Source organism: Rana temporaria, chromosome 4, assembly GCF_905171775.1.
Source record: "Rana temporaria chromosome 4, aRanTem1.1, whole genome shotgun sequence".
Taxonomy (NCBI): domain Eukaryota; kingdom Metazoa; phylum Chordata; class Amphibia; order Anura; family Ranidae; genus Rana; species Rana temporaria.
Genome location: NC_053492.1, coordinates 475,559,307 through 475,587,267, shown reverse-complemented (window position 1 = coordinate 475,587,267; position 27,961 = coordinate 475,559,307). Strand labels below are relative to the sequence as shown.

Here is a 27,961-nt window from a genome sequence, read left to right as displayed (position 1 = left end):
GGAGACGAGACTGGGACCGAGGGTTGGGAACCGAGACTGGGACCGAGGGTTGGGAACCGAGACTGGGACCGAGGGTTGGGAACCGAGACTGGGACCGAGGGTTGGGAACCGAGACTGGGACCGAGGGTTGGGAACCGAGACTGGGACCGAGGGTTGGGAACTGTTAGACTAAGGGAATTGGACATTCCCTGGCCCGACAATCTCTAGTGAATTTAGGAATGCGTCCATCTTTCCGGATCCATTTTCCACATTGGCAGAGAAATTGTAAGGATGTTTTCCTGAGATAAAGAACAAATTGGAGGTGCACTTTGGGCATCACCTACTGCGGCAGTTTGAGTGTCCCCTGCCTGGTGGGACAATCCATAAGCCACGGGATGCACACAACAGTTTGCAAAATGGGGGGTCTGCCAAGGACACTTGGCAACTACATATCGCCTACAAAACCTGATATAGGAATGACATTCTGGGTCTTTCAGGCAGTTTATTAATTTTATATATCTAGAAGTCAAGCCGTATGTCTTGTAGTTAGATCCCAGTCAACGTCCCGTACTGCAGTTCCCTCTCAAACTGTTCGGCAGTCAATGTTCCGTCTATGGCCTCACATCCCGGGTTGAAAACAGAGTAGGCGCTCTTCTCTCCTTTCCTCTTCTGTCCAGGCCCACGAGTTCCTTCATACAACCAATAAAACATGGAGAGGACAAAGTATGCCAGTCCAAACTCAAGTTCTACAAAGAGTCCCAGCAGGACCAGCCACAGGAGGACCTTCAGGAGCAGGGTGACCTTCCACTTTGACCTGGAAGAAGATGTGTCATCGAGAAGTGCTGCTTCTTCTCTCGGCTCCGAGGTCTGCAACAGAAAATGAATTAATAAACTTAAAGGAACACTAAAGGTTCGTTTTTTATTAGATCAATTGATTGCTGTAAGCTAGAGCATTTAAATATCACTTACCTCGTTTTTCCTTTTGACCCCCAAAATACAGTAATCCAGGTTTGAAAATGCCATTTCCTGCCACTCCTCTTCTTGCTTTCCACCAGCACCTGAGCCGTTTTGCATGGTGGAAAGCAGAATGTGCTCACCCCCTCCCTATGACTACAGCCCTGTGTGAAGATGCTCTCTTATCCCTCACAGGCATGGGGGCTAAGCCTAATGGGAACTGTAGTTCCCATTAGGCCGTGATGTAGCAAGAATGAATGCGCACCGCAAACCAGAAAGTCAGTGAGAATAATGATTCAGGAGTGACGGAGGTGAATAAAACACCTCGATTTCAACAGGTATCAAACTAGTTATAATGCAAAACATTACTTTTTACTTTATCAGCTACTGTCAGACTTTAATTTAAGAGGAAAATATTTTTGTCTTTACAACCCCTTTAAACCTCATCTTAGGGTTCATAACCCCAATCCCTGGTGTGCCCCAACCCCCATAGGAGCACTCCTAACCCCCTCAGCAGCCCCACTCCATGTAGTAACCTCTGGCACTTAGATGCCTTCAAGCACACCCAAAGTCCCCAGCAAAGTCTGTACTCACAATGTCCTTTGAACGTTCTGCCACCCAGCCTCCACAGGTAAATCCTCAGTGAAGGAGATAAAACGATCATTCTCCATACCCAAGACTTCAAAACAGTGCCTTCCAGCAAATACTCCTTTTAGCAGTCTTCGCCAAGCCCTCAGTCCAACTTCTGCTGAGGCCCAGACTGCAATCTCCTGTCTAAGAAACTCTCTCCAAGGGGCAGCAGCCCCCCCCCCCCCCCAGGAGACTGGAACTCTCTCGGAAGAGCAAAGACACTCACTCAGAGCTTTCCAAACATTTCTCACGACCCCAGCTACCTCCTTTCAGGGATTGGCTGGGGCATGATAAATAATGATACCGGTCATCTGCGTCTCCCTGCCCTATATTCTGGAAGCTTCTTCCATAAACAGGTGGGAGGAATCAAAACAACCAACTTAGGAATCCCTGAATAAACAAAAACAATCAATCAATCACCCCTCCACGCACGACAGTGAAGCCAAAAACCAATGTTGCATAGCAGCCTGTAACAGAATGACCCATGACACCCAGAGACTTTTGAAGGATGAGGGGTACTCCTGTGCCAGCGTCACTAATAACTCTTGGGTGTAGGGTCATCCTGTGCCCCTTTTGGGCATAGGGTGACTGAGAAATATTAATTATAAATTACATGAGATGGGACATTACTGATAATTCATGTTTTGCAGGATCTTGGAATACTACAGTTTGATTTCATGCCGACCCTACCGGTCAATAGTGACTCATTCCTCTGTGATATGCTAATTGAGTCTGTACTGGGGTGAGGTGGATTTGAGCTTGGTAGACAGACTGGCCCCTAGATCTCTCATTATGTATGCTAATACTGTTTTATGTGTGGAATGTACTTGTCAACTGTAGTAATTATGTCAGATCGGTGCCAAAACGTCTGACATAGAAATGTGTATTATGCAGGTGAATCACTTATTGTCGGAGACGTAACGTCTGGGTGATAATCAACTCCTCTATGTAATTATCTAAAATAATGTGATTAAAGCATTGAGTGATGTTGGGGGTGGAGAGTTTGATTGTTCCTGTGATTACTGAAACATGCCTTGTATATAAACCTGAGAGCTAACCATTAAAGTATTCATACATTTTGACTCAGAGAACAGAGCTTGTCTCGCTATTCTGGGAAATGAAATGGATCGTGTCTGCTAGATTGTGGAGTGTCCGATAAGCGGTCGTGGTTGATGGAATGGGAATATCGTAAACGGTGGAGACCGTTACACAGCCTATCTAGGAGTGCGCTACACCTTTATACATAACTTTTTCCAGGTGTATTTGGACTGACATCACAGGTCTCTTTACGCTCCTCTGGGGTTGGGCAGATCCTGAAAAACTGAAAATTGCCAAAACGTTTGGCAATTTTCTTTAGCAGCTCCTGGGATTCACACAGCCCCACCACACTGCCTAGGCAGGACCTGACCATTCACTGCGGGCTTCTTGGTGGATTCTTGTGTCTCCAGCCTGATGAAGGGACTATGCATAAACATCATTACTCATTGGTTACCTGTGCACTAAACTACATAAACACCTCCCTCCCCCCTTGTGCTCTTCCATCCTTTTGGCAACAATCAATAGGTCATCTCACTCAAAATATATACACTATATGGCCCAATGGATGTGGCCACACCTTCAGATGATGGTGTTCAGGGGTCTCTCCAGTGAAGGGTTCTGTTAATGCTCCATCATACAAAGACATTGTAGACAATTTTGCTCTTCCAACCTTGTGAAAGTGAAGACCCTTTTATGTTCCAACATGATTGTGCCCCGGTGTACAAAACCAGCTCCATATAAACATGGTGTGACCAGTTTGGTGTGGAGGAACTTGGGTTTCCTGTAGAGAGCCCTGACCTCAAGCCCACTAAACACTTATGGACCTCAAGCCCACTAAACACTTATGGACCTCAACCCTACTAAACACTTATGGACGCAAAGCCTACTAAACACTTATGGACGCAAAGCCTACTAAACACTTATGGACGCAAAGCCCACTAAACACTTATGGACGCAAAGCCTACTAAACACTTATGGACCTCAAGCCCACTAAACACTTATGGACCTCAAGCCCACTAAACACTTATGGACCTCAAGCCCACTAAACACTTATGGACCTCAAGCCCACTAAACACTTATGGACCTCAAGCCCACTAAACACTTATGGACCTCAAGCCCACTAAACACTTATGGACCTCAAGCCCACTAAACACTTATGGACCTCAAGCCCACTAAACACTTATGGACCTCAAGCCCACTAAACACTTATGGACCTCAAGCCCACTAAACACTTATGGACCTCAACGCCACTAAACACTTATGGACCTCATCCCCACTAAACACTTATGGACCTCATCCCCACTAAACACTTATGGACCTCAAGCCCACTAAACACTTATGGACCTCATCCCCACTAAACACTTATGGACCTCAACCCTACTAAACACTTATGGACGCAAAGCCTACTAAACACTTATGGACGCAAAGCCTACTAAACACTTATGGACGCAAAGCCTACTAAACACTTATGGACGCAAAGCCTACTAAACACTTATGGACGCAAACCCTACTAAACACCTTTGCACGCAAACCCTACTAAAACACCTTTGGACGCAAACCCTATTGAACACCTTTGGACGCAAACCCCACTGAACACCTTTGGGAAGAATTGGAATGCCAAAAGGTGAGCAAGGTCTTCTCATTCAACATCAGTACCTGACCTCACAAATGGTGCAAATACCTACAAACACCCTCCAAAATCTTGTGGAAAGCCTTCCCCGAAATAAAAAGGATGTTATGGCCACAAAGAAGGGAGAGGTTAGGTAATGGCCATGGTTTCTACTGAAGGGTACTGTTAATACAACCTTAAACTAGATATTGTAGACAATTGTGCGCTCTTCCAACCTTGCAGCACCTTTGGTGAAGACCCTTTTCTGTTCCAGCATGATTGTGCCCTTATACAAAGCCAGCTCTATAAAGACATGGTGTGACCAGTTTGTTGTGGAGGAACACGAGTGTCCTGCACAGAGGCCTGACCTCAACCCCACTGAATGCCTTTGGGATGGATTGGAAATGCCGACTGTCAGCCAGGTCTTCTTGCCCAACATCAGTACCTGACCTCACAAATAGTGCAAATTCCCTCAAAAATCTTGTGGAAAGCCTTCCAAGAAGAGTGGAAAATGTTATAACGACCATGGAGGGGGGCAATTCCATATTATTGGCCAAGGTTTTGAAATGCAATGTCCAATAATCTCATATAGGTGTGATGGTCTTTTTAAGCCTCTTCATCACATTTTGAAACACCTTCATAAAAGTCCTATTCTCAGGTGCTCCATTTTTGGAGACAATGGACAAAAAAATATTTATAACAAGGATTACATATCTGGTATTTGTAGATGACCAATCTTTATAAGAAGAATTAAAAAAGGAAACACTCACATTGCCACATCAGCAAATTTAGAGAGGAAACGTGGAAAAGGGTACTCAAAGAGTAACCATGGGCCGGACTTTAGAGGCATAGAAAACAATGAGGAAAAAAAAATATATACCAATATTCAGGGATTATGGGGCCCCTTACACAGCTTCAGGCATGGGCCCTCCTGGACCAGAGAACCGGGGGGGGGGGGGGATGCTGCCGCTGTAAAATTGAGAAGCTGGGCCCTTTAATAAAAAGACCTCTGGGCCCTTTAATAAAAAATAAATTAAAAAAAATATATATAAAAAATAAAATAAAACATACATTTATAAAAAAAAAAAAAGGGGGGGGGGTGCCATCCTGGGTCCTGTGGACCTCTGGGATCCTTTAATAATTATATATATATATATATATATATATATATATTAGGGTTGTCCCGATACCACTTTTTTAGGACCGAGTACGAGTACCGATACTTTTTTTTAAATGTGTCCCCAAATGCAGCGATGTCCCCCCACATATGCAGCCATCGTCTCCCCCCATGCAGCCATTGTCACCCCCCATGCAGCCATTGTCACCCCCCATGCAGCCATTGTCACCCCCCATGCAGCAATGTATCCCCCCATCCAGCCATTGTCTCCCCCCATCCAGCAATGTATTCCCCCATGCAGCCACTGTCACCCCCCATCCAGCCATTGTCTCCCCCCATCCAGCGTCTCCCCCCATGCAGCCATTGTCACCCCCCATCCAGCCATTGTCACCCCCCATCCAGCCATTGTCACCCCCCATCCAGCCATTGTCACCCCCCATGCAGCCATTGTCTCCCCCCATGCAGCCATTGTCACCCCCCCATCCAGCCATTGTCACCCCCCCATCCAGCCATTGTCACCCCCCATCCAGCCATTGTCACCCCCCATCCAGCCATTGTCACCCCCCATCCAGCCATGTCTCCCCCCATCCAGCGTCTCCCCCCATGCAGCCATTGTCTCCCCCCATCCAGCGTCTCCCCCCATGCAGCCATTGTCTCCCCCCCCATCCAGCGTCTCCCCCCCCCATGTATCCAGCGTCTCCCCCCCCCATGTATCCAGCGTCTCCCCCCCATGTATCCAGCGTCTCCCCCCCATGTATCCAGCGTCTCCCCCCCATGTATCCAGCGTCTCCCCCCATGCAGCCATTGTCTCCCCCCATCCAGCGTCTCCCCCCCATGTATCCAGCGTCTCCCCCCTATGTATCCAGCGTCTCCCCCCCATGTATCCAGCGTCTCCCCCCATCCAGCGATTGTCTCCCCCCATGCAGCCATTGTCTCCCCCCATCCAGCGTCTCCCCCCCATGTATCCAGCGTCTCCCCCCATGTATCCAGCGTCTCCCCCCCATGTATCCAGCGTCTCCCCCCATCCAGCGTCTCCCCCCATCCAGCCATTGTCTCCCCCCCCATGTATCCAGCGTCTCCCCCCCCCATGTATCCAGCGTCTCCCCCCCCCATGTATCCAGCGTCTCCCCCCCCCATGTATCCAGCGTCTCCCCCCCCCCCCATGTATCCAGCGTCTCCCCCCCCCATGTATCCAGCGTCTCCCCCCCCCCAATGTATCCAGCGTCTCCCCCCCCCCCCATGTATCCAGCGTCTCCCCCCCCATGTATCCAGCGTCTCCCCCCCCCCCCCATGTATCCAGCGTCTCCCTCCCCATGTATCCAGCGTCTCCCCCCCCCATGTATCCAGCGTCTCCCCCCCCCCCCCATGTATCCAGCGTCTCCCCCCCCCCCATGTATCCAGCGTCTCCCCCCCATGTATCCAGCGTCTCCCCCCATCCAGCGTCTTCCCCCATGCAGCCATGTCCCACTTACCTGCATCCCCGCTGCCGCCGACTGTGTCATACGCCGGGAACATTACAACTTTGAATCGCTGTAATGATTGGCGCTGCGTATAGACACTCCCCCTCGCTCGGGATTGGACAGTTCACCCGAGCGAGGGGGAGTGTCTATGCGCGGCGCCAATCATTACAGCTATTCAAAGCTGTAATGTTCCCGGCGTATGACACATTCGGCGGCAGCGGGGATGCGGCGAATGGCGGCGGGATGCGGCGTCACGGCGACGGCGGCGGGGGGGAAGTATTCTATTTGGGTATCGGGGGTATTTGCGGGAGTACGAGTACTCCCGCAAATACTCGGAATCGGTCCCGATACCGATACTAGTATCGGTATCGGGACAACCCTAATATATATATATATATATATATATATATATATATATATATATATATATATATATATATATATATATATATATATTTTTTTTTTATTATTATTAAATATATATTTTTATTATTATTAAATATATATTGTTATTATTATTAAATATATATTTTTTTATTAAAAGAAATAAAAAAATTATAAAATTATAAAAAAAAAAAAAAAAAAAAAAAAAAAAAAAAAAAAAGAAGACGAGGGGGGTTGCAATTCGGGCCCCTGGGGACCTCTGGGCCCCTTACAGGTGTACTGCCTGTACCCCCCTGATGGCGGCCCTGACAATATTTATTGAAAAAAAAGTACATAGTATAGTTAAAGGTGTTCAACAATTTGATAAAAATCTTGTAAAATGATACCATTTGGTACAGTGAGCCCTTGTGAGTCAATGTGTTTCACCGTCAGGCTTCTTCAGGACACGATCACGGTTCAAAGAGGTAGCAAAAAGTGAGAACGAGTCTCACTGCCTTATAGTGGACTGGGTCTCGTTTTGCAAAAGTTCCAATGGGCGGAGAATTTTCACCAACGGTGCAGTCCTTTTTTGGATTCCGGACAGCCTAATATGTCATCCGCTTGATGCCATCTACATAATGGCCCAGATTCCCATACATCGGCGCATATTTATCTAATATACGCTACGCCGACGCAGCGCAGAGAGGCAAGCACTGTATTCACAAAGCACTCGCTCCCAAATCTGCGCTGGGTTTCTTAGGCGTAAGTCGTCGTAAGTGGAAGTGGGCGTGAGCCATGCTAATGAGGCGTGACCCCACGCAAATGATGGGCCAAGCGCCATAGAAGTACTTAAAATGAACGGCGCATGCGCCGTCTCGTGGACGCATCCCAGTGTGCATGCTCAGAAACACGTCGGAACTACTCCCTAAGATACGACGGATCACTGCCTACGACGTGAACGTAACCTACGCCCAGCCCTATTCACGTACTACGTAAACGACGCAAAATACAACGGCTGTGTTCCCTGGTCCATACCTTTGCATGAGTTGCGCCTCATATATGGGGAATAACTTTACGCCGGACGTACGACTTACGTAAACCGCGTATATTATGCGCCAGGCGCATGTACGTTCGTGAATCGACGTATCTCCCTCATTAGCATATGTGAATAGGAAATCAATTTGAGCGCCACTTGCGGCCAGCGTAAATATGCGCCCAAGATACGCCGGCGTAGGAAAGTTACGTCGGTCGGATGAAGCCTATTTTCAGGCGCATCTAGTTCTGTGGGCACGGCGCACAGATACGACAGCGCATTTTTACACTTACGTATCTCGAGATACGTCGGCGTAAGTGCTTTGTGAATCCGGGCCAATGTATTTACCGTATTTATCGGGGTATAGCGCGCTCCCGCGTATAGCGCGCACCCCTAAAGTTGCCCGAATTCCTGTGGAAAAAAGATGTTTTGTACTTACAGTTTTGGCGTCTTGCGCGGCGGCCTCGTCGGGTCCGGCGTCCGTCTGCGGCTTCGGGTGTCCTCTTCGTCGGATCCGGCGTCCTTCTGCGGCGTCCTCCCCACTCGTGTATCGTCGGGCAGGCTCGGCAACTCTCGCGCTGACGTCCTGTACGCTCAGGACGTCAGTGCGAGAGGCGCCGAGACTGCCCGAAGATACACGAGTGTACTGCGCTCGGTATATGCCGGTGCAGTATTCAAACTCGGCGCGGGAAAGCGGGTATCGGCGTATACCGCGCACCCACGATTTTGCCTTGATTTTCAGGGCAAAATAGTGCGCGGTATACGCCGATAAATACGGTATATGCCCCTGCTTAGCAACATTCTAATGCTGTGCAAAATTAGCTGCTCGCTGACCATCTTTTTGCAGTCCTTTGGCACTATTCCACACATTGGATACTGTTGGTGAAAATTCTCCGGCCATTGGACCTTTGCAGACGAAACCCAGTCCACTATAAGACAGCGAGACTCGTTTTCTCTTTTTGCTACCCCTTTGAACCTGGATCGTGTCCTGAAGAAGCCCAACGGTGAAACGCGTTGACGCACAAGGGCTCATAATCTTTATAAAGGTTTCAGGTATCAGATTCCCATCTTACCTGTATTGTAGGAGCCATGTTCTGATGACCCGCTATATCCGGTGTTCTCCACCGGTTGCAGACCCTGTGAAATCTCTCTTTCAGCGTCTGGGTTAATGATTTTTTTGCTTGCTCTTTTCCTGTTTGACTGTCGCTGGTTTGCGCATCTTCCTGGTGGTGTTTAGCTTTCCTCGCTCTATATTCCGCCAACCTCTGTTCCATCAGTTCCTGCACAACAGACAGGAAGAACAAATGCGAGACGGTCAGTAGAAGGTCTACTAGGAGCAACCACGTGCCTGGACTACTAGGAGCAACCACGTGCCTGGACTACTAGGAGCAACCACGTGCCTGGACTACTAGGAGCAACCACGTGCCTGGACTACTAGGAGCAACCACGTGCCTGGACTACTAGGAGCAACCACGTACCTGGACTACTAGGAGCAACCACGTACCTGGACTACTAGGAGCAACCACGTGCCTGGACTACTAGGAGCAACCGCGTGCCTGGACTACAAGGAGCAACCGCGTGCCTGGGCTACTAGGAGCAACCGCGTGCCTGGACTACTAGGAGCAACCGCGTGCCTGGACTACTAGGAGCAACCACGTGCCTGGACTACTAGGAGCAACCACGTGCCTGGACTACTAGGAGCAACCACGTGCCTGGACTACTAGGAGCAACCACGTGCCTGGACTACTAGGAGCAACCACGTGCCTGGACTACAAGGAGCAACCGCGTGCCTGGGCTACTAGGAGCAACCACGTGCCTGGACTACTAGGAGCAACCGCGTGCCTGGACTACTAGGAGCAACCACGTGCCTGGACTACTAGGAGAAACCACGTGCCTGGACTACTAGGAGCAACCACGTGCCTGGACTACTAGGAGCTACCACGTGCCTGGACTACTAGGAGCAACCGCGTGCCTGGACTACTAGGAGCAACCATGTGCCTGGACTACAAGGAGCAACCCCGTGCCTGGACTACTAGGAGCAACCACGTGCCTGGACTACTAGGAGCAACCACGTGCCTGGACTACTAGGAGCAACCACGTGCCTGGACTACTAGGAGCAACCACGTGCCTGGACTACTAGGAGCAACCACGTGCCTGGACTACTAGGAGCAACCACGTGTCTTGGACTACTAGGAGCAACCACGTGCCTGGACTACTAGGAGCAACCACGTGCCTGGACTACTAGGAGCAACCACGTGCCTGGACTACTAGGAGCAACCACGTGCCTGGACTACTAGGAGCTACCACGTGCCTGGACTACTAGGAGCAACCGCGTGCCTGGACTACTAGGAGCAACCATGTGCCTGGACTACAAGGAGCAACCCCGTGCCTGGACTACTAGGAGCAACCACGTGCCTGGACTACTAGGAGCAACCACGTGCCTGGACTACTAGGAGCAACCACGTGCCTGGACTACTAGGAGCAACCACGTGCCTGGACTACTAGGAGCAACCACGTGCCTGGACTACTAGGAGCAACCACGTGTCTTGGACTACTAGGAGCAACCACGTGCCTGGACTACTAGGAGCAACCACGTGCCTGGACTACTAGGAGCAACCACGTGCCTGAACTACTAGGAGCAACCGCGTGCCTGGACTACAAGGAGCAACCACGTGCCTGGACTACTAGGAGCAGGGCCGCCATCAGGAATTATGGGGCCCCTTACACCACAGCATGGGAATGAAGAGGAGATCATACAATGTATCGGATGGGAATGAAGAGGAGATCATACATTGTATCTGATGGGAATGAATGAATGAAGAGGAGATCATACAATGTATGTGATGGGAATGAAGAGGAGATCATACAATGTATGTGATGGGAATGAAGAGGAGATCATACAATGTATCGGATGGGAATGAAGAGGAGATCATACAATGTATCTGATGGGAATGAAGAGGAGATCATACAATGTATCTGATGGGAATGAAGAGGAGATCATACAATGTATCTGATGGGAATGAAGAGGAGCTCATACAATGTATCTGATGGGAATGAAGAGGAACTCATACAATGTATCTGATGGGAATGAAGAGGAGATCATACAATGTATGTGATGGGAATGAAGAGGAGATCATACAATGTATCTGATGGGAATGAAGAGGAGCTCATACAATGTATGTGATGGGAATGAAGAGGAGCTCATACAATGTATCTGATGGGAATGAAGAGGAGCTCATACAATGTATCTGATGGGAATGAAGAGGAGATCATACAATGTATCTGATGGGAATGAAGAAGAGATCATACAATGTATCTGATGGGAATGAAGAGGAGATCATACAATGTATGTGATGGGAATGAAGAGGAGCTCATACAATGTATGTGATGGGAATGAAGAGGAGCTCATACAATGTATCTGATGGGAATGAAGAGGAGATCATACAATGTATCTGATGGGAATGAAGAGGAGCTCATACAATGTATCGGATGGGAATGAAGAGGAGATCATACAATGTATCTGATGGGAATGAAGAGGAGATCATACAATGTATCTGATGGGAATGAAGAGGAGATCATACAATGTATCTGATGGGAATGAAGAGGAGATCATACAATGTATCTGATGGGAATGAAGAGGAGATCATACAATGTATCTGATGGGAATGAAGAGGAGATCATACAATGTATCTGATGGGAATGAAGAGGAGATCATACAATGTATCTGATGGGAATGAATGAATGAAGAGGAGCTCATACAATGTATCTGATGGGAATGAAGAGGAGATCATACAATGTATCTGATGGGAATGAAGAGGAGATCATACAATGTATCTGATGGGAATGAAGAGGAACTCATACAATGTATCTGATGGGAATGAAGAGGAGCTCATACAATGTATCTGATGGGAATGAAGAGGAACTCATACAATGTATCTGATGGGAATGAAGAGGAGATCATACAATGTATCTGATGGGAATGAAGAGGAGATCATACAATGTATCTGATGGGAATGAAGAGGAGATCATACAATGTATGTGATGGGAATGAAGAGGAACTCATACAATGTATGTGATGGGAATGAAGAGGAGATCCTACAATGTATCTGATGGGAATGAAGAGGAGATCATACAATGTATCTGATGGGAATGAAGAGGAAATCATACAATGTATCTGATGGGAATGAAGAGGAGATCATACAATGTATCTGATGGGAATGAAGAGGAGGTCATACAATGTATCTGATGGGAATGAAGAGGAGATCATACAATGTATCGGATGTGAATGAAGAGGAGCTCATACAATGTATCTGATGGGAATGAAGAGGAGATCATACAATGTATCTGATGGGAATGAAGAGGAGATCATACAATGTATCTGATGGGAATGAAGAGGAGATCATACAATGTATCTGATGGGAATGAAGAGGAGATCATACAATGTATCTGATGGGAATGAAGAGGAGATCATACAATGTATCTGATGGGAATGAAGAGGAGCTCATACAATGTATCGGATGGGAATGAAGAGGAGATCATACAATGTATCTGATGGGAATGAAGAGGAGCTCATACAATGTATCGGATGGGAATGAAGAGGAGATCATACAATGTATCTGATGGGAATGAAGAGGAGATCATACAATGTATCGGATGGGAATGAAGAGGAGATCATACAATGTATCTGATGAGAATGAAGAGGAGATCATACAATGTATCTGATGGGAATGAAGAGGTGATCATACAATGCATCTGATGGGAATGAAGAGGAGATCATACAATGTATCTGATGAGAATGAAGAGGAGATCATACAATGTATCTGATGGGAATGAAGAGGAGCTCATACAATGTATCTGATGGGAATGAAGAGGAGATCATACAATGTATCTGATGAGAATGAAGAGGAGATCATACAATGTATCTGATGGGAATGAAGAGGAGATCATACAATGTATCTGATGGGAATGAAGAGGAGGTCATACAATGTATCTGATGGGAATGAAGAGGAACTCATACAATGTATCTGATGGGAATGAAGAGGAGGTCATACAATGTATATGATGGGAATGAAGAGGAACTCATACAATGTATCTGATGGGAATGAAGAGGAGATCATACAATGTATCTGATGGGAATGAAGAGGAGATCATACAATGTATCTGATGGGAATGAAGAGGAGATCATACAATGTATCTGATGGGAATGAAGAGGAGCTCATACAATGTATCTGATGGGAATGAAGAGGAGATCATACAATGTATCTGATGGGAATGAAGAGGAGATCATACAATGTATCTGATGGGAATGAAGAGGAGATCATACAATGTATCTGATGGGAATGAAGAGGAGATCATACAATGTATCTGATGGGAATGAAGAGGAGATCATACAATGTATCTCATGGGAATGAAGAGGAGATCATACAATGTATCTGATGGGAATGAAGAGGAGATCATACAATGTATCTGATGGGAATGAAGAGGAGATCATACAATGCATCTGATGGGAATGAAGAGGAGCTCATACAATGTATCTGATGGGAATGAAGAGGAGATCATACAATGTATCTGATGGGAATGAATGAAGAGGAGATCATACAATGCATCTGATGGGAATGAAGAGGAGATCATACAATGCATCTGATGGGAATGAAGAGGAGATCATACAATGTATCTGATGGGAATGAAGAGGAGATCATACAATGTATCTGATGGGAATGAAGAGGAGCTCATACAATGTATCGGATGGGAATGAAGAGGAGGTCATACAATGTATCTAATGGGAATGAAGAGGAGCTCATACAATGTATCTGATGGGAATGAAGAGGAGGTCATACAATGTATCGGATGGGAATGAAGAGGAGATCATACAATGTATCTGATGGGAATGAAGAGGAGATCATACAATGTATCGGATGGGAATGAAGAGGAGATCATACAATGTATCTGATGGGAATGAATGAAGAGGAGATCATACAATGCATCTGATGGGAATGAAGAGGAGATCATACAATGCATCTGATGGGAATGAAGAGGAGATCATACAATGTATCTGATGGGAATGAAGAGGAGATCATACAATGTATCTGATGGGAATGAAGAGGAGCTCATACAATGTATCGGATGGGAATGAAGAGGAGGTCATACAATGTATCTAATGGGAATGAAGAGGAGCTCATACAATGTATCTGATGGGAATGAAGAGGAGGTCATACAATGTATCGGATGGGAATGAAGAGGAGATCATACAATGTATCGGATGGGAATGAAGAGGAGATCATACAATGTATCTGATGGGAATGAAGAGGAGATCATACAATGTATCGGATGGGAATGAAGAGGAGCTCTCCTCGATCTTCTATGCCTCCAGACACAACACTAACCATGCAGGAAAATGAATGTAAATAAACACAACGCCGGGATTTCTAATTGATCATAAAACGCGTCTCCGAATCTCTAGGCGGCTTCCATCTCCTGTGATTGAGAAGCTCATCGTCTCTGTAGGAAGATGGGAATATAACGAGCGCGCTCCTCGCTCGCGGCGACGCTGGAATTATCGCATCCGACTTTATTTACGGGGAGATTTCCGAAGTGCGTATTCATGGAGCCCGGCAGGTGTTGTAATAAAATCCACACACATATTATGGAGGAGGGGAGAGATGGAGATAAAAAGTTACATTTCTAGACGTCTCCTAAAAAGTAAAAAGTTGCAACAAAAGAATAAAAGAGGAAATAAAACCAAAAGCAGAACCGGAATGTATTGCAGATCCCCAATCATTCGATGCGGCCGCTGAATTCCTTTTCTTTGATTTTTTTAAGGGCTCTTTCACACGGGCGGACCGTTCAGATCCGCCTGCCAGTTTTTTAGGCGCACCTGAACGGGCGCTCCGTGCTCCTCTATGGTGACATGCCCGCTGACGTCCGACCCGCTCCGATCCGCCAAAGTGTGACGGAGGAAAAACCTACTTTTCCATCCGTCTGCGGATCGGGTCGCGTGAACACGGACATACGGTCCGTGTTCATCCGATCCCCCCCATAGGGGAGAGCGGAGAAAATACAGGGCGGTCCCTGCACAGTGTGTGGGGACCGCCCTGTCATCTGCCGGCTCAGCGGGGATCAACCGAGCGATCCCCGCTGAGCAAGCGGAGGTTCACGGGGCGGATCATTACTGATCTGCCCTGTGTGAAAGCATACCTCCCAACTTTTCATTTCAGAATGAGGGACAAATGGGCATACCCCCCAAACGAAGTTGTTGAGCGGGGGGAGGGGTAGGATCGCAGTTGTCGAGCGGGGGGGCGGGATTTACCGCGAATCGAATCACGGGACCGCAGGGTTTACCAAGAATCGCGGTAATCGCGGGTGGGGGTACCGCGAATTCGCGGGACAATGGCGCTGATCGCGGGACATTCCTGCGAAATCCGGGACGGTTGGGAGGTATGTGAAAGGGGCCTAAGGCTTTTTCCCCCTTCTGTTTTCACCTGGTGATCCGTCCAGTATGGCCCGATTCACACCTATGGCATTTTTAGTGGTTTTTTTTTGCAGATTTGAACTACAGTCCATTTAACCACTTCAGCCCCGGGAAGAAATTACCCCCCTTCCTGACCAGAGCACTTTATGCGATTCGGCGCTGCGTCGCTTTAACTGGCAATTGCGCGGTCGTGCGACGTGGCTCCCAAACAAAATTGGCGTCTTTTTCCCCCCACAAATAGAGCTTTCTTTTGGTGGCATTTGATCACCTCTGCGGTTTTTATTTTTTGCGCTATAAACAAAAATAGAGCGACAATTTTGAAAAGAAAAAAGCAATATTTTTTACTTTTTGCTATAATAAATATCCCCCAAAAAACATTAAAAAAAAATATTATTTTCCTCAGTTTAGTCCGATACGTATTCTTCTACATATTTTTGGTAAAAGAAAAAAAAAATCGCAATAAGCGAACATTGATTGGTTTGCGCAAAAGTTATAGCGTCTACAAACTAGGGGATAGTTTTATCATTTTTTTTACTAGTAATGGTGGCGATCTGCGATTTTTATCGTGACTGCGACATTATGGCAGACACATCGGACACTTTTGACACTATTTTTACCCCACCGACATTTTTACCCTACCGTCACGGCGTCATTTTTACCCCACCGACACGGCGACATTTTTACCCCACCGACACGGCGACATTTTTACCCCACCGTCACGGCGTCATTTTTACCCCACCGACACGGCGACATTTTTACCCCACCGTCACGGCGTCATTTTTACCCCACCAACACGGCAACATTTTTAAATGTTGTTGTGTCGACGTCAGTGGGATAAAAAAAAAAAAATCGCTGTCATGGTGCCAGCGGGGTAAAAATGCCGCTGTGTCGGCAGGGTAAAAATGTTGCTGTGTCGTTGGGGTAAAAATGTCGCTGTGTCGGCAGGGTAAAAATGTCGCTGTGTCGGTAGGGTAAAAATGTCGCTGTGTCGGCAGGGTAAAAATGTCGCTGTGTCGGTAGGGTAAAAATGTCGCTGTGTCGGTGGGGTAAAAATGTCGCTGTGTCGGTGGGGTAAAAATGTCGCTGTGTCGGTGGGGTAAAAATGTCGCTGTGTCGGTGGGGTAAAAATGTCGCTGTGTCGGTGTCAGTATTATAAAAATGTCGCTGTGTCGGTGGGGTAAAAATGTCGCTGTGTCGGTAGGGTAAAAATGTCGCTGTGTCGGTAGGGTAAAAATGTCGCTGTGTCGGTAGGGTAAAAATGTCGCTGTGTCGGTGGGGTAAAAATGTCGCCGTGTCGGTGGGGTAAAAATGTCGCCGTGTCGGTGGGGTAAAAATGTCGCCGTGTCGGTGGGGTAAAAATGTCGCCGTGTCGGTGGGGTAAAAATGTCGCCGTGTCGTGGGGTAAAAATGGCGCCGTGTCGGTGGGGTAAAAATGTCGCCGTGTCGGTGGGGTAAAAATGTCGCCGTGTCGGTGGGGTAAAAATGTCGCCGTGTCGGTGGGGTAAAAATGTCGCCGTGTCGGTATTATAAAAAAGTTGCTGTGTCGGTGGGGTAAAAATGTCGTTGTCAGTATTATAAAAATGTCGTTGTGTCTGTGGGGTAAAAATGCTGCCGTGTCGGTGGGGTAAAAATGTCGCCGTGTCGGTGGGGTAAAAATGCTGCCGTGTCGGTGGGGTAAAAATGCCGCCGTGTCGGTCTGATAAAAATGCCGCCGTGTCGGTGGGGTAAAAATACCGCTGTGTCGGTGGGGTAAAAATGTCGCCTTGTCGGTGTCAGTATTATAAAAATGTCGGTGTCGGTGGGAGGAAAAAATGTGGCTTATTGATAAAGAGGGAATTGAGGAGTCCAGCTGGTAAGTTCAGATAATCGGATTCAGATTATTTGGAGGGGAGATCGGTGCTGCCGGGTGGAGGAGGGGAGAACCTTCCAGGAATGTGATCAGCTAAGATCGATAGATGATCAATAATCCCCTCTATATACAGTCGTATTCACTCTACGTGGAATCTTACCTAAGTCTTCCTGCGCACACACACAGCTTCCCCCCCTTCTACAGGAAATCCATCCCTCTGTCACAGAGCATCATGGGAAATGTAGTTCCTGGGGACACACACACAGGCGCACACACTGACAGCTGGGATATTAAATTGCTGCTATTAACCCCTTCATGGCGGAAAGGAAAACAAATCCGAGAAACGCCGGAATACAAATTTGCAACTTTGACATGCGTTAGTAAAACAAGACATATTATTATTATTATTATTATTATTATTATCGCAACTACTTAGTGTATCAGGGTGGATTACACCACTTTATTTATTTATTTATTTTTCTAGATAAATTTAGCTTCTTTAATTGGTAAATGTTCATTGATATCTCCTGATTTTTTTTTTATTATCAAATGAAAATGGGATCTATAATCAAAATCAAAAATAAAATCTAAAAATCTAAAATCTAAAAATCTAAAATTTAAAAATCTAAATCTAAAAATCTAAAAATTAAAATCTAAATCTAAATCTAAAAACTAAAAATCTAAATTTAAAAATCTAAATCTAAATATAAATCTAAAAATCAAAATCTAAAATCTAAAAATCTAAAATTTCAAAATCTAAAATTTCAAAATCTAAAATTTCAAAATCTAAATCTAAAAATCAAAAAATTAAAATCTAAATCTAAATCTAAAAACCAAAAATCTAAAAATCTAAATTTAAAAATCTAAATCTAAATCTAAATCTAAATCTAAAAATCTAAATCTAAAATCTAAAAATCTAAAATTTAAAAATCTAAAATTTAAAAATCTAAATCTAAAAATCTAAATCTAAAAATCTAAATCTAAAAACCAAAAATCTAAAAATCTAAATCTAAAAATCTAAATCTAAAAACCAAAAATCTAAAAATCTAAATCTAAAAATCTAAAATCTAAAAATCTAAATCTAAAATCTAAAAAAAGTTGTAAACATTGGACAAAATAAATTCTGCTCCTCTCCCCACACACATGAAGACATCACATGACTGTGTATTACTTGTTATCAAAATACTTTTTGTTTCTTTTACTTCTCTCAGACTTCTAGGGCCAGATCCACATAGAAACAGATTGGCGCAGCGTATCAGAGATACACTACGCCGCCGTACCTTACCTGGCGTAATTTCGAATCCTCAACGATTTTGCGCCGTAAGTTACGGCGGTGTAGTGTATTTCTGGCGGCGGATTTCAAATTGGGCGGGTAGGGGGCGTGTTTCATTTAAATGAAGCGCGTCCCCGCACCGAATGAACTGAGCATGCACCGTCCCGAAATTTCCCGCCGTGCATTGCGCTAAATGACGTCGCTAGGACGTAGTTTTTTTAACTTAGACGGGACTTACGTACATTCCGATTCACGGGCAACTTACGCAAAAAAAAAAAAATTAAAATTTCGACGCGGGAAAGACGGCCATACTTAACATGGCAAGTCTATCTATACGCCGGAAAATACCAGCTTCAACTATACGCCGGGAAAAGCCGATTAGAGACGACGTAAGAGAATGCGACGGCCGCACGTACGTTCGTGGATCGTCGGAAATAGCTAATTTGCATACCCGACACGGAAAACGACGTGAACGCCACCCAGCGGACGCCGAAGTATTGCATCTACGATCCGAAGGCGTACTAAGACGTACCCCTGTCGGATCGAAGCCAGAAGCCGTCGTATCTTTGTTTGAGGATTCAAACTAAAGATACGACGCAGGAAATTTGAAAGTACGCCGGCGTATCAGTAGATACGCCGGCGTACTCTGTCTGTGGATCTGCCCCCTAGTGAGGAGAAATGGATACAATGTATTATTCTGTATCCTTTCATCTTTGCAGAGTAGAAACAATACAGAGGTGGTCTCTGTTCACAGCGATCGCTGTCAGTGGCATAGCGTGGGTTCCCAGCGATCGGGGCAAGTATTACTCCCCCTGACCCGTGGACCATTGGCATTCCCTGAGTTGCTTCGCCCAGAATAATGTATACATTGTATATATATATATATATGTATGTACACTCACTGGCCACTTTATTATGTACACCTGCTAAATTGCTCGGTAACACAAATTGCTAATCAGCCAATCACCAGGCCGCATCTCAATGCATTTAGGCATCTAGACGTGGTGAAGACGATTTGCTGAAGTTCAAACCGAGCATCAGAATGGGGGAAGAAAGGGCATTGAAGTGACTTTGTACGTGGGATGGTGGTTGTTGGTGGCAGACGGGCCGGTCTGAGTATTTCCGGGATTTTCACGCACATGTGCAATTCGTTTTGTTTTCCGATTTCATTATTTTTTTTTTACGAACTTCGACAAGTTGGTTAATTGGGAGATATCCGAATTAACGAAAACCCGTTTAACAACAAGGGCTTTTCGCCTTCCTCTGGATCAACTGTGGGTATAGATTTGGGTATATGGCATTGTATAATATTATTATTATTATTTTTTGGTTGAACTTGTGTCTTTTTTCAACCAGACTAATGGTCCGTACACACGATCCGAATATCGTACAAAAAATGTCGTCCGAGGAAGAATCGCACGATAATCGTGAGCCGATCATGACAGTTCATCCGATATTATTTTATCGGACATGCACAAAAATTTTCCTCGTACGATACCAGCAGGGCTATCTTAATAGCATCATGGGCCCCTGGGCAAAGTAATGCTCTGGGGCCCCTACAATGAAGACAGTGCAGGTAAACAGACATCAACAGGGCTGCCATCAGGGGGGTACAGGCAGTACACCTGTAAGGGGCCCGGAGGCCCACAGGGCCCCAGATGTCAACCCCCTTTTTTTTACATTTATTTAAAAAAAAAAAAAAAAATTTTAATATATTTTTATTTTTTATTAAAGGGACAATTTTTTTTTTCGAGGTCCGGAGGTCCCCAGGGCCCCAGATGGCAACCCCCCCTTTTTTTATTTATTTTTTATAAAAAATACCTATTTTTTTAATATATTTTTATTTAAATTTTTATTAAAGGGCCAATTTTTTTTTTTATAAATGTTTTTTTTTTATATATATATTTTTTATTTATTTATTTTTTATTAAAGGACCCAGAGGTTTATTTTTTTATTTTTTATTAAAGGGCCCAGAGGTCCCGGATGGCAACCCCCCTTTTTTTGTGATTTATCTAAAAAAATTATTTGTATATATACACATATATATATATATATATATATATATATATATATATATATATATATATATATATATATATATATATATATATATATATATATATATATATATTATATATTATTATATACAAATATATATTATATATATATATTATTAAAGGGCCCAGGGGTCCCCAGGGCCCCAGATGGCAACCCCCTTTAAAAAAATATATATTTTTTTTATTTTATTTTTTATTTTATTTATATTATATATATTTTTTTTATTTCTTCTTTTTTTTGTAAAGGCCCCCCCCACTTCTCAATGTCAGACGGCAGCACCCCCCCCCTCCCCCGGTTCTCTGCTCCAGGGGACCCATGCCTAAAGCTGTGTAAGGGGCCGCCTAATTCCTGATGGCGGCCCTGGACATCAAGTAGGTAGGAGGCAGACTGCCTCCCCTGTGTCACTGTGCCCATGCCTCACTGTGTCCAAGTTTGGGGTCCAGGGGAGCTACGGCCAGCCGGTACTTGGTCCCCAAAGTTGCCAGAGAAATGACCATTTAACATGGAAGTCTATGGAAGGGGTGCACGATTTAGAAAAATCGGTGCTCCCCGGTCATAGGTCCCCCGGACAATAAACTTTGCACACTTGTAGAGGAAGAGTGGGGCTACATGTGTGCCAAGTTTGGGGTCCAGGGGACAAAAAAATTAGCTGAAAAACTCGGCTTATACTCAAGTTTATACGGTAATAAATTTTCCGCAGCAACCCGATTATTCCAGAGAAATGCACTTTATTTTATTTATTTACTTTGTGATCATAATTTTACATACCCTGGTAGAATTTATGATTTCTTGGCAATTCTTGAATGATAACACCAAAATCTTTTCTCTCACTCATGGTTAGTGTTTGGCTGAAGCCATTTATTATCAATCAACTGTGTTTATTCTTTTTTTATATTATAACGACAACAAAAACTACCCATATGACCCTGATCAAAAGTTTACATACCCCAGTTCTTAATCCCGTGTATTGTCCCCCATTACCATCAATGACGGCTTGAAGTGTTTTGTGGTATTTGTGGACGAGGCTCTTTATCTTCTCAGATGGTAAAGCTCCCCATTCCTCTTCCAGTTCCTGTAAATTCTTGGGCTGTCTTCCATGAATGGGACGTTTGAGATCTCCCCAGAGGGGCTCAATGATATTGAGGCAGGGCCGATCCTAGGCAGGGTGCACAGGGTGCTTTGCACCCAGGCGCCTGCAGAGGTGGGGGCGCTGAAGTGGCAGAGTTCTCCCCTCCCTCCTCTCCTTGTTTGTGTCTGTCCAGAACTATTGTTCTGAGCATAGGTGTGTGTCCGTCCAGAACTGATATGTCTCTGACCATCTCCTGTACTATGTCTGCAGTCTCTGACCATCTCCTGTACCATGTCTTCAGTCTCTGACCATCTCCTGTACTATGTCTGTAGTCTCTGACCATCTCCTGTACTATGTCTCCAGTCTCTGACCATCTCCTGTACTATGTCTGTAGTCTCTGACCATCTCCTGTACCATGTCTCCAGTCTCTGACCATCTCCTGTACTATGTCTGTAGTCTCTGACCATCTCCTGTCCCGTATCTGCAGTCTCTGACCATCCCCTGTACCATGTCTTCAGTCTCTGACCATCTCCTGTACTATGTCTGTAGTCTCTGACCATCTCCTGTACTATGTCTTCAGTCTCTGACCATCTCCTGTACTATGTCTTCAGTCTCTGACCATCTCCTGTACTATGTCTTCAGTCTCTGACCATCTCCTGTACTATGTCTGTAGTCTCTGACCATCTCCTGTACTATGTCTCCAGTCTCTGACCATCTCCTGTACCATGTCTCCAGTCTCTGACCATCTCCTGTACCATGTCTGTAGTCTCTGACCATCCCCTGTACCATGTCTCTAGTCTCTGACCATCTCCTGTACTATGTCTGTAGTCTCTGACCATCTCCTGTACAATGTCTTCAGTCTCTGATCATCTCCTGTACTATGTCTTCAGTCTCTGACCATCTCCTGTACCATGTCTCCAGTCTCTGACCATCTCCTGTACTATGTCTGCAGTCTCTGATCATCTCCTGTACTATGTCTGCAGTCTCTGACCATCTCCTGTACCATGTCTCCAGTCTGTGACCATCTCCTGTACCGTATCTGCAGTCTCTGACCATCCCCTGTACCATGTCTCCAGTCTCTGACCATCTCCTGTACTATGTCTGTAGTCTCTGACCATCTCCTGTACTATGTCTTCAGTCTCTGATCATCTCCTGTACTATGTCTGCAGTCTCTGACCATCTCCTGTACCATGTCTCCAGTCTCTGACCATCTCCTGTACCGTATCTGCAGTCTCTGACCATCCCCTGTACCATGTCTCCAGTCTCTGACCATCTCCTGTACTATGTCTGTAGTCTCTGACCATCTTTGTACCATGTCTCCAGTCTCTGACCATCTCCTGTACTATGTCTTCAGTCTCTGATCATCTCCTGTACCATGTCTGCAGTCTCTGATCGTCTCCTGTACTATGTCTTCAGTCTCTGATCATCTCCTGTACTATGTCTGTAGTCTCTGACCATCTCCTGTACTATGTCTTCAGTCTCTGATCATCTCCTGTACTATGTCTTCAGTCTCTGATCATCTCCTGTACCGTATCTGCAGTCTCTGACCATCCCCTGTACCATGTCTGTAGTATGTCTGGGGGTCTTTCTAACAGACTCTCTAACAGAAGCCCTCTCTGTGTCCATCAGAGAGCCCCCCCTTCAGGTCCCAATAAAGTTCTCTGCTTCTCTTCCTGTATTTTGTTTATTGTTGAGAGATCATGTAAGGATCCCGGGGTAATGAAGACTTTGTGGGGGAGCATCTCTGTGGTTAAGTCGTTGCCATAGAAACATTTGTAAAGGGGAGGAGTTAGTAAAATCACCACGCCCATGGGGGGGGGGGCGCCAAAAAATATTTCTGCACCCAGGCGCCTGTGACCCCAGGATCGGCCCTGTATCGAGGTCAGGAGACTGAGATGGTCCCTCCAGAACCTTCACTTTATTCTGCTGTAGCCAATGACAGGTGGACTTGTGTTTTGGGTCATTGTCATGTTGGAATGTCCGTCCCATGCATGCGCAGCTTCCTGGCTGATGAATGAAATGTTCCTCCAGTATTATTGGATAACATTCTTCATTCATCTTCCCATCAATTGTGACCAAATTTCTTGTGTCTTTGTAGCTCCAAAAGTTAAAAAGACTCGATGTCCGCCGGTGTCCCGCGATCGTCTCATGGAGAAGCAGAACGGGGGGTGCCTGTGTAAACAAGGCACTTCCCTGTTCTGCCTAGTGACAGTACACTGATCGTCTGTTCCCTGTCATCGGGAGCAGTGATCAGTGTCGTGTCGCTCGTAGCCCATCCCCCCCACACAGTTAGAATCACTCCCTAGGACACACTTAACACCTTCCTCGCCCCCTAGTGGTTAACCCCTTCCCTGCCATTGTCCTTTACACAGTAATCAGCGCATTTTTATAGCACGGATCGCTGTATATACGACTTTGATCCCAAAATAGCGTCAAAAGTGTCCGATTGTGTCGCAGTCACGATAAAAATTGCAGATCGCCGCCATTACTAGTAAAAAAAAACAATTTATAATAAAAATGCCATAAAACTATCCCCTATTTTGTAAACGCTATAACTTTTGCGCAAACCAACCGATAAACGCTTATTGCGATTTTTTTTTTACCAAAAATAGGTAGAAGGATACGTATCAGCCTAAAGTTTAGGCCCTAAACTGAGGAAAAAAAATGTTTTTTTTTATATATTTTTGGGGGATATTTATTATAGCAAAAAGTAAAAAATATTGAATTTTATTCAAAATTGTTCCCTATTTGTTTATAGCGCAAAAAATAAAAACCGCAGAGGTGATCAAATACCACCAAAAGAAAGCTCTATTTGTGGGGACACCGTCCACTGCCCTACTGACACCACCCACTGCTCTACTGACACCGTCCACTGCTCTACTGACACCATCCACTGCTCTACTGACACCGTCCACTGCGCTACTGACACCATCCACTGCGCTACTGACACCATCCACTGCTCTACTGACACCTCCCACTGCCCTACTGACACCGTCCACTGCGCTACTGACACCATCCACTGCTCTACTGACACCGTCCACTGCCCTACTGACACCATCCACTGCCCAACTGACACTGTCCACTGCCCTACTGACACCATCCACTGCCCAACTGACAGCGTCCACTGCACTACTGACACCACCACTGCTCTACTGACACCGTCCACTGCCCTACTGACACTGTCCACTGCTCTACTGACACCATCCACTGCTCTACTGACAGCGTCCTCTGCACTACTGACACCACCACTGCCCTACTGACACCATCCACTGCCCTACTGACACTGTCCACTGCTCTACTGACACCGTCCACTGCTCTACTGACACCATCCACTGCCCAACTGACAGCGTCCTCTGCACTACTGACACCACCACTGCCCTACTGACACCGTCCTCTGCTCTACTGACACCATCCACTGCCCAACTGACAGCGTCCTCTGCACTACTGACACCACCACTGCTCTACTGACACCGTCCACTGCCCTACTGACACTGTCCACTGCTCTACTGACACCATCCACTGCTCTACTGACAGCGTCCTCTGCACTACTGACACCACCACTGCCCTACTGACACCATCCACTGCCCTACTGACACTGTCCACTGCTCTACTGACACCATCCACTGCTCTACTGACACTGTCCACTGCTCTACTGACACCATCCACTGCTCTACTGACACCATCCACTGCTCTACTGACACCATCCACTGCTCTACTGACAACATCCACTGCTCTACTGACACCCCCCACTGCTCTACTAACACCATCCACTGCTCTACTGACACCGTCCACTGCTCTACTGACACCGTCCACTGCTCTACTGACACCGTCCACTGCCCTACTGACACCGTCCACTGCCCAACTGACACCGTCCACTGCTCTACTGACATCGTCCACTACACTACTGACACTGTCCACTGCTCTACTGACACCGTCCACTGCCTTACTGACACTATCCACTGCCTACTGACACCGTCCACTGCTCTACTGACACCGTCCACTGCCCTACTGACACCGTCCACTGCCCAACTGACACCGTCCTCTGCTCTACTGACACCGTCCACTGCTCTACTGACACCGTCCTCTGCCCTACTGACACTGTCCACTGCTCTACTGACACCGTCCACTGCTTTACTGACACCGTTCACTGCTCTACTGACACCGCCCACTGCTCTACTGACACCGTCCACTGCCCTACTGACACCGTCCTCTGCCCTACTGACACCGTCCACTGCCCTACTGACACCGTCCACTGCTGTACTGACACCGTCCACTGCCCTACTGACACCGCCCACTGCTCTACTAACACCGTCCACTGCTCTACTGACAACATCCACTGCTCTACTGACACCGTTCACTGCTCTACTGACACCGTCCACTGCTCTACTGACACCGTCCACTGCTCTACTGACACCGTCCACTGCCTACTGACACTGTCCACTGCCCAACTGACACCGTCCTCTGCTCTACTGACACCGTCCACTGCCCTACTGACACCACTCTATGCTCTACTGACACCGTCCACTGCACTACTGACACCGTCCTCTGCTCTACTGACACCATCCACTGCACTACTGACACTGTCCACTGCACTACTGACACCGTCCTCTGCTCTACTGACACCATCCACTGCACTACTGACACTGTCCACTGCTCTACTGACACCATCCACAGCTCTACTGACACCATCCTCTGCCCTACTGACACCGCCCACTGCTCTACTGACACCGTTCACTGCCTACTGACACCGTCCTCTGCTCTACTGACACCGTCCTCTGCTCTACTGACACCGTCCTCTGCCCTACTGACATGTCCTCTTCTCTACTGACACCGTCCTCTGCTCTACTGACACCATCCTCTGCTCTACTGACACCATCCTCTGCTCTACTGACACAGTCCACTGCCTACTGACACTGTACACTGCCCTACTGACACTGTCCTCTGCTCTACTGACAATGTCCACTGCTCTACTGACACCATCCACTGCTCTACTGACACCATCCACTGCTCTAATGACTGACACCGTCCACTACTCTACTGACACCGTCCACTGCACTACTGACACCGTCCTCTGCTCTACTGACACCGTCCACTGCCCTACTGACACCATCCACTGCTCTTCTGACACCGTCCACTGCTCTTCTGACACCGTCCTCTGCTCTACTGACACCGTCCACTGCTCTACTGACACCATCCACTGCTCTACTGACACCGTCCACTGCTCTACTGACACCGTCCACTGCTCTACTGACACCGTCCTCTGCCCTACTGACACCATCCACTGCTCTACTGACACCGTCCACTGCTCTACTGACACCGTCCTCTGCCCTACTGACACCGTCCACTGCTCTACTGACACCATTCTCTGCCCTACTGACACCGTCCACTGCTTACTGACACCATCCACTGCTCTACTGACACCGTCCTCTGCACTACCGACACCATTCTCTGCCCTACTGACACCATCCACTGCTCTACTGACACCATTCTCTGCCCTACTGACACCGTCCACTGCTCTACTGACACCATTCTCTGCCCTACTGACACCGTCCACTGCTCTACTGACACCATCCTCTGCCCTACTGACACCATCCTCTGCCCTACTGACACCATCCACTGCTCTACTGACACCGTCCACTGCTCTACTGACACCGTCCACTGCTCTACTGACACCATCCACTGCTCTACTGACACAGCCCACCAGGATCTCATGCACCAGGGCTAAACACCCATTGTGCATGGCGCCTAAATAAACCAAAACGCACTGCATTAACGTCAATGTCGCCCTAAAAAGCTGCGGCTCAGAAATTGCCTCCAAACGCCAGCAGGACTCATTATGACCACAAGATGGCGCTACCTTCCTGCGTCTGGGAACAGCCGATTCTCCAGCCAAGTTTCTGCTCCCAGATAACACGAGAAGATTTTGTCCTATTGGCTGCGATTCCTCCGAAAAGGTTTATTTGGACCTCTGTACTGTATGTGCTGCAATTCAAACCGCGGTGACCCGTATCGTGATCCCGTGACTCGATACAAAAGATAAGCGGCGTTTCACATGGACAAT

General features: G+C 46.5%; 1 protein-coding gene across 1 annotated transcript; it reads right to left on the bottom strand.

Annotated features, from left to right (window-relative positions):
- Window positions 1-464: 464 nt before the first annotated feature.
- SAYSD1 (SAYSVFN motif domain containing 1) lies at window positions 465-17,761 on the bottom strand. The gene is made up of 3 exons (XM_040351839.1): window positions 17,661-17,761; window positions 9,257-9,463; window positions 465-846 (listed from the first exon to the last, which is right to left on the bottom strand). The coding sequence occupies exons 2-3, from the start codon at window positions 9,455-9,457 to the stop codon at window positions 526-528; spliced, it is 522 nt and encodes a 173-aa protein (XP_040207773.1). The 5' UTR covers window positions 9,458-9,463; window positions 17,661-17,761; the 3' UTR covers window positions 465-525.
- Window positions 17,762-27,961: the final 10,200 nt, after the last annotated feature.

Excerpts from the sequence above, each read along its gene's own strand:
- SAYSD1 (XM_040351839.1), bottom strand. The coding sequence starts at position 9,457 with ATGGAACAGAGGTTGGCGGAATATAGAGCGAGGAAAGCTAAACACCAC. Across the intron at positions 847-9,256 it reads ACATGGCTCCTACAATACAG|ACCTCGGAGCCGAGAGAAGA; the intron begins GTAAGATGGGAA and ends TTTCTGTTGCAG.